Source organism: Rhodamnia argentea, chromosome 4 (genome assembly GCF_020921035.1).
Source record: "Rhodamnia argentea isolate NSW1041297 chromosome 4, ASM2092103v1, whole genome shotgun sequence".
NCBI classification, from domain to species: domain Eukaryota; kingdom Viridiplantae; phylum Streptophyta; class Magnoliopsida; order Myrtales; family Myrtaceae; genus Rhodamnia; species Rhodamnia argentea.
In genome coordinates, this window is record NC_063153.1 from 7,809,813 (window position 1) to 7,820,640 (window position 10,828).

Sequence of the window (10,828 nt, forward strand, 5' to 3'; positions counted from 1 at the left end):
TAAAATCAATTCAAGCTGTCTGCATAGATATTTTCATAAAATAAAAAGACACTGAAATGGCGTTAGATAATCTAGTGCACCAAGTCCCTAAACTCACAATCTATGATTCGTAGGAATAGAGTATTTATCCGATACCTTATTTAGGTGTCTAATTGACCTACCATAAACTGATTAGTGGAGACTCCGAGTTAAATCATTTGCATGTTACATATCAAACCCTAAGTTGCGATTTAGTATGAGCTTGGGAAGGCTCGAGCTAGGTTAATTAACTTAGTAATCCAATAACCTAGGAGATTCCGGCGGAATTTTTTAGGTCCAACATTCTCTTGTGTCGTTCTTCTTCCTTGAAGGTCAACGAGGCCTCGGCGATGATCGGCGACCCTCGCCAATCGCAGGTGAGCTCAACTCGTGGCCTACGAGGGTTGTAATGCCCTTGCCTCACCTGATTGGTTTGAGGTGTGCCCGTGGCTAGCGGGGCCCATGGGTGGCGGATGAAGGCTTTGCGATCGGCAAGGGCGTCACGGCTATCATCTATGACCCTTGACCCCAAGGTCTCTTGGCCCTTTGAGGAAGAACATAAAAGAAAAAGAAAATAAATAAGAAATTATAAAATAATAAGAAAACTTGAAAACAAATTATAAAAATTGTCCATATCAATGCTGGTTATGTCACATCGAATAGCTGATGTCCACGTCATCAATTTTCGAACAAAATTGGTCGGAATGACTATGTTGGCAAATCATCAAAAGATTTAGGATTAAATTAGCTGCATTGAAAAGTTTAAAACTGAATTCGCCTCTATATAATAAATTTATTATTTTTTGGTAATTTTCTACATAATAAAGGTTCTATATGTGCTATAGAAGCCCTAGCTGGTTTGGTTGTTTGTTGATTGAGTATTGAACATTTTACGTAGCCAATTAACTCTTAAGCCTTTTTGAAAATTGTGCATTGAATCCTAATCTCCTCCTGGGGACATTTACTCACTGCAAAATCAAGTCCTTTTTGTTTTCACAAACTTAAGCATTATTTGGACAATATTCGAGGAATACAACACAAAAGTTTCGTTGGAAATTCAGTGAGAAACTTGATCGCGAGATTTTAGGGAAAAATAGAATTAAACTTTATATCATTCCTTTACGTGACTAAAAAAAATATCAAAATCATCCTTACCAAAAAAAAAATATCAAAATCATATACTTTGGCTTTTTCCTATCTCTTTAGGTAATTTTCTAGGCTTTATTTCTTAAGTAGTTTCCATAATCAAGTTCATTACTCAATGATCGTAAAAATTCAAGAGTATAATTCGTCCACTTTCTGAAGATCACTGCAATGACATCAGTTGACTAAAAATAGTACGTTCAGGCTTAATTTAACAATCTGCCAAAACATTTCTGTTCATTACACTTATTCTAACGCAATTGTGTGATTAACTAAAACAAGAATAGTAACTCTCCGAAGCAAGTTCTATCCAGCTATAAATGACATAAGTCTTAGCCCAGTGTCATGCACTTGTTATGTCAAGTCAATTTCTGCAATATTACACTATATGGTTTTCAAAAGGAGAACAAAATAGAGAATGTATCTATTTTAGGAGTCAGGCAGAGCTTTCTTCTTCTTCTTCTTCTTCTTTCTTTATATACCCCTCTCTCTCTCCCATTGTAATATTTCTCAATGTTGGTGTGGAAATACATCTGGTTTGTAAGAAATTATGAAGAGCTCATCCTATTATCCTCAAACTAACCGACTTGACGCGAGATGAATTTTTTATTTCTTAGTTTTCTCATTTATTGAGTGCCCACATTTGTCCATGATTCAATATAATTTGACAGAAATGTCTCAAAAGATGGGAGAACTTGATAATTTTCTCTTTTGGTAAACAAAATTGTTCGATTTTAGCCCGCTAAAGAAGAGAGAAAGAAAAGGAAACAATGCTCTCATGCTGCGTAGTATACTTAGAAGACGCCATTAGCATGCAAATCTAAAACGATAGCTAATGTGCAAAATGTAGCTAGACTACAATTACACTTTCACGAATGTGCGAAATCAATGATCGATGAAAGACGCCGAGCTTTGCTCACGAAATTAAGAATACTATCCTCATACGATACAACAACCTTTGAAGTAGGGAGTGTAATCCTTACTGCCATATATGTGGGATCTAATCCTAACTAAAGGGTTGTGTTGACATATTGCATTCACCACCCATGAGCAAGAGATTCTCAAGAAACATGCACTATGGGCAAAGTCGTACCAAAATGTTTAAACAAACAAGCTTAATCTAATAAGAGTATAGTCCTCTCATAATAGCATGACCAGAATTAAGAGATGTTAAGTGCATCTTTTGAGCAACCATCATATTGGCATGGATCAGGTGTCCTTCGTATCGTGTAATGTGTCATAATGCTGAAAAATATTAACGACAAAACAAAAAATTGAACTTCCAAAAAATTCCCAAGAATATTTTCTTCTCTCTATTGATAAGAATCAACTCGACAAGTGCAACATCATTTCAATGATTGGTTATTTACCGTGGTTCATTTCAAGAAGAGGCGGATCACAAGCGAGAGAGAACCGAAAATCTGCAGAGTATAATAGGAATATATTCTCAAGCATAATCGGGCATCACTTTTTGCAGGATTGTGATAGGCTCGGAATTAAATCACACAGTTCACGAGTAAACCGACAAAAGAGAATTCGTGCATCTGTCGTACAGAGAGGGTTCTTGCAAGGCTGTGAGCAGCTCTAGATCAGGCTCAGATATAAGTGGGGAGACATAAAAATCTACCATCCCCTTGCTTACTTCTTCCAAAGTTGGAGGATCCCACTGCACACATTATTTGACAAACCCACAATAAATTTCTGTCATGTAGGTTGAGAAAATGTACAAGATTTGTAAAATTTGGGCGGTGACTTTTACCTTAGGAGCAAAGTCCTTAACAAATAACGATGTCCGAACACCCTATCAATGGCAAAGAAAACTATCAAATCAGAACATAAGGAAAGAGAAAAACACAAGTTTCAATGATACAATTACAATGGATGTCCAAGATTGTCATACTTCACAAAAGTCTTTGGAAACTTCTTTGGGGAGATTCCACGAAGGGATATTCGGTATTCCCGAGTTTAGTATTGATCAAGAATCTGAAATCCATCTTCACGAATCCGATAGTAATAATAATTATAACCAAGTCAATATCTGAGAGAAGGAACCAATGTCCAACAAAGGAAATCAGAAGAATGGTAACTCACAGATCTTACGGTGAATGGAGAAGCTTCCCTTAGTTTCTCCGTCGTCGTTTGCAGAGGATCCATCATGAGAACCAGCTGTTTCAATTCCAACAACTATGTCAACTTGAACTGACTGGAATTCGAAGGGACTTGATTAAAAAATTTCATGAAATCCGTATTGCCACCCATTTATTTAACTAAACTATAAAAAATTAGACTTTGTTAATGTGAAAAATGGGGTTATACATCTTTACAAGTGAAGGGGACGAACTAAAAGAAGTACGACTGAAATGGTAAAGCGTACCAAGTGCCAACGAATCATCCTTCGCCGCCTTAAAGACAGGCGCGGGTTGGAATTTGCACAGTGACAGCAAAATCCAAAATCCTCACGGGACTCACCTAACTTTGGGCATGCATGAACGTAGAGATCACATGAGTTTGGTATATCAGGCAACCTCTGCAGTGACTCACAGTGAAGGAGGTTTAAAATCCGCAACTTATATAGCATTGATAGATCAGGTAACCTTCCTATAGAGCTCCAATTCTCAATAGATAATTCTTCCAAAAAGTTTGGTAAATCAGGCAAACCTTGCAGTGAATTACAATCGTTTACGTGCAAACTTCGCAACTTATGGAGTTTTGATAGATCAGGCAACCTTTCTATAGAGCTGCACATCGCAATACTTAATTCCTCCAACGATTCCATTTCTTCCAAATTTCGAATCTCGATTAGCTGTGAGCACGACGTGATACGCAGATTCTTGAGCTTCCCTAAGCTTGATAGACCCGATAGCCTCACCAGCGATTTACAGTGACTCACTTCTAAACGATGGAGATTCTCTAGCTGTTTAAACTCCATCTCTCTCAATCCCCATCTAGAGAGTGTTAACTCAGGCAAATATCTCAATTCGGGGAGGAGGGGTAGTTCCATCGGTGACTTGACACCATTTAATTCCAAAGAACGAAGACCTAGAGGAAGCCTTGGGAGAGATCGAGGATCATCGCAAAATATGTCAAGGTCCCTAAGCAGAGGAGGCCATGTAATATCTACATTACTACGATCATGGTATGTCAACCTTTGAAGATTCTCCAAAGTACATATGGCCTTCGGTAGCCTTCTTAGCTTACTCCCATACGTAGTTAAGTTCTTCAGCCTTCTGAGATATCCAATAGAAGCAGGCAGATCTGTAATCTTTGTACAGTACAAGCATAAGTAAAGCAATGATTCTAGTCCTCCGATGGAGCTTGGTAGCTCCCTTATATGAGTGTATGCCAGGTTCATTTCCTTCAATCTTTTGAGATCTCCAATAGAATTAGGTAACTCTCTCATCTTGCTGCAAGCCATATTTAAGCGCTTCAGTCTTTTAAGATATCCAATGGAAGCAGGCAATGCTATAATCGCTGAAAACTGCAAGTCCAAGTCAAGTAATGATTCTAGTTCTCCAATGGACCGAGGTAGCTCCCTTATCCGAGTGCATCCCATATACAGTTTCTCTAATCTTTTGAGATCTCCAACAGAATCGGGTAAATTTCTGATTCTTGTATTGAACAAATTCAATACAAGCAACGATGTCAATTTTCCAATGGAGTCTGGAAGCTTTCTAAGCCGATAACAATCCACTAAAGACAAGCATGTTAAGCCCACTATGTCTCCAATAGATGGATGAAGCTCTCGTATACGCTGCCCCTCTAACTTTAGACTTGACAGGTGCTTTAGGCAGCATATTTCAGAAGGCATTACGCGCAGGTCAAAAGAGGGGCATCCAGACAAATTTGACGGATGAACTCCGCCTGCAATTATTTCCAAGCGCTTTAGGTGCTCTAGCTTACCAATGGAGCTACCGATTTGTGGTGACTCTGGACAATGTTCAGCAAAAACCAGTATCCTCAAATTCAAGCACGTTGAGAAGTCAGGAGCAGTCGATAGATGGCATCTCATGAGATGTATAGTTTTCAAGTCATGACTCTCCTGGGAAACAAATTAGAGTTAGAAAAGTAAGGCAGGGGAAATGTCGACTAACTTATGTATGCGATACGCAACCATACCAAGCATGGGCCCCATCCATTCCAGTTCTCTGGGATTTCGCTGTTCGAAAGCTTGAGCACGACTAAATTCTGTAAACGCAGATTGACCGCCTGCAAGTATAAAGGGCAGCGACACCAAGAGAGCCATTTTAAACTCGAGAGAAGATTCTTAAAATCTCCTATCAAGTTCCCCCCCTCTAATTCCAACAACCTTAAGTTAGGTAACCACGAAAACTCTTCACTTGTAAAGTCGTGCTCTTTTGGAAGTCCGATTAGTTTGAGTGCTGTGATGTTCTCTGTTCCCTGACAACATGAAAAGGGGTGAGTGAACTTTCTACGGTGAAGAAAAAGAGTGCATTCCGTGAGTAAAGATTGCATAGACTTGTTCCATTGGTATCTTTCAGATTGTAAATGTAAGCTATTAATATCTTTTAGTAGATATTGTTAAAATATGCGGTCCATCCTCAAGAAGCATGTAGAGCTCTCCTTCTATGCAAAGGCAACCAAATATCTTGGATATAAGTCCTCGTATGCTAGTGTCTAGAAAAAATTTAAACTTAGTTTGTTTCACAAAATATGAGTGATTTGAAGATACTTTGTTAAAAATAATCCCTTGTATCACTTACAAAAATAAAAACAAAATAATCCCTTGTATCACTTATAAAAATAAATAAACTAGAGATATGCATGTTGGCCATGAAAATATTTTAACACAAGTTGTTGATAATGAAAAAAAATCATTGACTGCTTATTTGAAACGATTACTTTTAGAATAAAATGTACCTTTCTATTCTGCAGTACGTCCAACGCATCCTTGGGAGACCATAGTCTACTACGCTTCTCAAGAACCTTATTTTCTTGTCGAACAATTTCTCTGCCAAGGTCTCTAAGTAGATCATGCATCAACAATCTGTCACCATTAACCTTTATCAAAGACATTCGGGAAAGGACATAGATCTCGACTTTTGGGTAAAAGTCCATCGCTTTCCACATATAGTGTGGATGGATTTTTTCCTTACCGATAAAGTAACACGCAACATCAAGAAAAATTTCTTTTTGTGCATCCCCCAGCATTTCAAAACTGATCTTTAATTTGTGATGGACATCTTGATTGGGAATTAAATTTAGTTTCTTCAACGTGGCTTTCCAAAGTGATATGCTTTTGCCACAAAGAGAGGAACCGATGACTTCAACAGCCAAAGGAAGTCCACCGGTTTTGCGAATTATATCGCGAGAAGTATGATAATAATCATGTGGAGGAGAATCCATTCTAAAAGCATGGCTACTGAAAAGCCGAAGAGCATGGCGATGGGACAATTCTCTCATTCCATAGATTTTAAACTCTTCAAAACATGTTTGGACACCATTTTCTCGGTTCTCCTCTTCGATAGGCAGAAAGTTGGTGTTCCTCGTCGTAATAATAATTCTGCTCCCTTGACCAAACCAATCACGCTTTTCTGCAAGTTTTGAGAGCTGGTCCCACTCATCTAGGTCATCAAGGACAATAAGGACTTTCTTGTAGCGGAATCTTCTTTTAATCTGATTAATCCCTGCATCAGAGTCAGAAATTTCTACTGATTTGGAATTGAGAATTTCTGACAATAATTGTTTTTGCAATTGAACGACTTTGCCGCCCTTTGAAGCTTCTCGAACATCGGAAAGGAAGCTACATCCATCAAACCGACAATAAATGTGGTTAAAGACAACTTTAGCAAGAGTCGTTTTACCAATGCCCCCCATTCCGTGGATTACTAGATAATGAACATCAGGAGAACCTTCATCTAACAAGCGCATGACCTCTTCAACACAATCCTGAATTCCGACCAAATGATTGGGTAGATTTTTGTCTCTGTTGTTCAGCTTGTTCAAAACCTCAGCAACAATTTGTCTAATGAGTTCACCATGGTACCTATCAAGCACAAAATTAGCCCAGCAATATTAGAAATTAAAAAAACCAGCAACGGGAGAGGGGAAGGCGGGGGGACCAGCCCTCTCCTAGAACATATAGTATATCTACTCTGCGGATATATAGGAAAAGTTCAAAAATAAACACTTTCAAGGTCTAACTCTTTTTTTTCAAAAAAAAAAAAATTCAACCAAAATCCATGTGAATTGACTTAAACTGAATTGCAATTGTTTGCTGCATTAACTGGTCAGAGATGTAAATTGTCATGATAAAAACGAAATTTTAAACTTAATAAAAGATGCTCCCTCATCCATAAATTGTAATATTCGAAACATTTGGATTTTGTTCTTTTAAACAAGCAAAAAAAAAAAAAAGTGCTTACTCTTTTTTAATTGCTCATACGTAATGTGTGCTCTGTTTCTAATTTTGCATGGATTAAAACAGTTATAGCTAAAACAATTGTTTTCTATGTCAAACCTACATAAAAGTGATTTAGAAGTTAAGAAAAAGTATGTTTACTTCATCCAAAAGATGCAAATCAAATAATCGATTGAAATGAATCTAGTTTTGAAATGAATTGATTGATTATTTAATTGAGTGGACGTGTTGTGGGATACTTATTAACTATGTTTGGATTGAGTGACAACTTGTTAAGAAAAGAGAACAGTTGTTAGTTTTAACTTTTGATGCAAGAACAAGAGTATTTCGTGTTCTTAATATCTATATAATTTAAAAAAGAAAAAAGAAAAGCTCAAAACCCTACCCTCTATCTTTGATATTCCATCCTTTCATCCGAGCGACCTTCCCCAGAGCCTCCTTCCATCGCTGCACTGTATCGCTGCCGAACTTCTCCTCGTGCTTCTGCAGAGCGCCGTGGTACAGCTCGGTTCTGAGCTTGACATCGCCAGGATTCACGTCAAAGAAAACCGGCAGGATCATCGCTTTGCAATCCACCATGATTGCAAGCTCGCGAAGACACCACGCACTGGACGCGTAGTTTCTAGAGAAGATGGGTATACAGATTAAAGAGCTCTTGATCGCACGCTCCAGTTCGCCTACGATTGCTTCACCGTTTCTGATCTCTTCGTCGTCTCTGAAAACACGAATCCCAGCTATGTCCATGAAGTGATATAGACAATCAGCAAAAGTCTGGCGGGTGTCAGGTCCTCTAAAATTCAAGAACACCTCGAATTCAGCCCCCAGCGGCTTCTTGACATCACCTTTGTCGGTCATCCACATCGTTGTTCTATTCGATGAGTTCCTCCTCTCCATCCACAGGAGCTAAGTATACTGGTCGATGAGGAAAGAGATAAGAATCTAGAGGATCTATGGACGAGCCGGAGAGTCGTTGCAAGTCTCCTTTGCGTTATTGAGATATACCAACCACCAGTCTACAAGAGGCCCTTGCGAACCCCTTACAGCCGTCGAAGAATCGAAATTTCTTCTCGTATGTAATAAATGAAATCGTGGAAAATGAGCCGGTGGCCTACGTGAACGAGAGTCGTTGCAAGTCCCCTTCGTGGCGCTATTGACACACACGGACCACCAGCCTACCATCGTAGAATTGAAGGCATGATTCCACTAAGGACTGATGCGCGTATTTATTTTTTCAAATAAAACATAAAGAAAGCATTTCATTCATGTATTACATATAGGTTAGATTTCACATAAAAACTTGAGGGAAAAATATTAAATGCTTTTCTTTCAATATATAAATTTTCCACGACAAAATTTTCTCGCAGTGATTCTTGCCGGCAATTCAATTAAGCCCTGATCAAGAAATCTATAATTTGTTTTAGGTTTATCATTGGATGAACTGCACTGTTGATTCTTCATAAAGATACAAAGGGTAAGCTACATAACACACACACACACACACACACACACACACACACACACACACACACACACACACATATATATATATATATATATATATATACATATGTTGATTTCGAGAGGCCGATTGGGGCGTGGACATAAAGGTCTTTACGACACAATCAGATGTTCTTTTAAGGAGAATGTTTCCACGATAGTCTGACAATATTGTCGGTTATTTCTAGCCACAGATCCATACACCATCACCGCATGTTTTGCAAAAAACACTCATTAATTGAAACATCGTGGAGTCGAAATAATGACGATGACCGTCGGGCTGTCGGGCTAACGGCTTCCTTCTTTTAATGGTTTCAGAACTTGCGAGATTATAAGGCTTTCCTATTACAACAGGTTGTTCAAAGGATCTCCTATTCAAATGTTCAATATAAAGTATCTCAAATTAATGGATCTCTTAAGATATCTATGGACTCTATTGTTCTTAGGGTTTTGACATGTGCATCTTTACGGGGCCTGGGGAACTAATAGGCACGACGACAGTCAAATTCTCATCGGTACGCATCAAGGGAAGAACTCAATTTAATTGAAATAATGAGCTGCCTAATGTTGGGAATCTCCAATTATAGCCCTTCCAGGATTTAAAATATATCTCTTCTCGGACACAAGAAGTTCCAAAACTTGTTTACGGTGCTCATTTTAGAGCCAAAAAACTTTTTCACATTACTTAAGTGCCAACTTTTTGAAAAACGATTATTTAAATGCCAACTTCGATTTGCTTAACTAGAAATCCTACGTGGTCTTTTGTTCATTAATATTTAGAACCAACGTGGTTCGCCGGAGAACCAGATTAGCAATAAAAAAAAATCTAATACTCTACGAAAATGTATTAATTAATAAAAAAAATATAAATTTAATAAGATTAAAAATTAAAATATTGAAAATAAGCTAAAATTAAGCTTAAAAAAAAAAGAGAGAGAGAGAGAGAAAGAGCTGCACAAGCAGTGAGAACGATGATTGTGCAAGCCCGCGCAGCTGAGAGAAGAACATTAGAAGTGTCAAAAGTTGTGTATGGTACTCACTTTAGTGCCAAAAGTTTTCGTCAAGTCACTTAAGTGCCAAATCGGAGAAAATACAATTATTGAAGTACTTCCGGCGAGATATTCCGATCAAAATAAATAAGTGGCATTTATAATTAAATTTTTAATATGAAGTGGCATTTTAAAAGAAATTAAGTCCATGTGGACTTCTAAACATTAAATAAATTAAAATTAGATTTAAAAATAAGGTAAAACTAAAATTTTAAAATAAATTTAAAATAAGCTTAAAATTTTAACCAAAAAAGGCTATTTAAAAATAAAAAAGGGAATGGAGAACCAGGCAGTGAGGGCTTGCCACAAGTCAGGGCTAACAACCCCCACTTGCCATGCCCCACCCTCACCTTGACTTCCAACGTTATCTAGTTTTTTTATTAACAAAATTGAGCTTATTTTAAATCATTTTTAAATAAAATTTGTATTAAAAATCGGATTTGAAAGAAAACAAAGTCATCTTAGCCACGTCATTACTAGTATTTTTCTTTAGTGCAAATTCACGAAGTTAAAGGAAAGATTTGATTGCATCAATTTGACTAGTATTAGGACTTAAGTGCACTTTTTGTAATTTTTAGGGCTCAATAGCACTTTCATAACAAGTTTTAGGACCTCTAGTACACATGTTCTTTTTTTAAAAAAAATTTAGCTTTTTTATTTTTTTTAATGTAATTGAGCATGTAATTCTTATTTTTTATTATGTTTTTTCAACTTAAGTAATTAGATTCAGCCGTTACTAATG

General features: G+C 37.4%; 1 protein-coding gene across 3 annotated transcripts; it reads right to left on the reverse strand.

Annotated features, from left to right (window-relative positions):
* Window positions 1-2,394: 2,394 nt before the first annotated feature.
* On the reverse strand, window positions 2,395-8,550 carry LOC115736150 (disease resistance protein RUN1-like). 3 transcript variants are annotated; one of them, XR_007198121.1, is made up of 6 exons: window positions 7,926-8,550; window positions 6,040-7,165; window positions 5,278-5,559; window positions 3,536-5,200; window positions 3,062-3,327; window positions 2,395-2,962 (listed from the first exon to the last, which is right to left on the reverse strand). XR_007198121.1 is itself a non-coding variant. In XM_048277573.1 (5 exons), exons 1-5 carry the CDS (start codon window positions 8,432-8,434, stop codon window positions 3,193-3,195), a joined length of 3,717 nt encoding a protein of 1,238 aa, XP_048133530.1. In that variant the 5' UTR covers window positions 8,435-8,550; the 3' UTR covers window positions 2,395-3,192. The 3 variants fall into 3 exon arrangements, 1 of the variants encoding a protein (XP_048133530.1); XR_007198122.1 differs by lacking the exon at window positions 2,395-2,962 and having other exon boundaries at window positions 3,252-3,327; window positions 3,536-3,688; window positions 3,888-5,200; XM_048277573.1 differs by having other exon boundaries at window positions 2,395-3,327.
* Window positions 8,551-10,828: the final 2,278 nt, after the last annotated feature.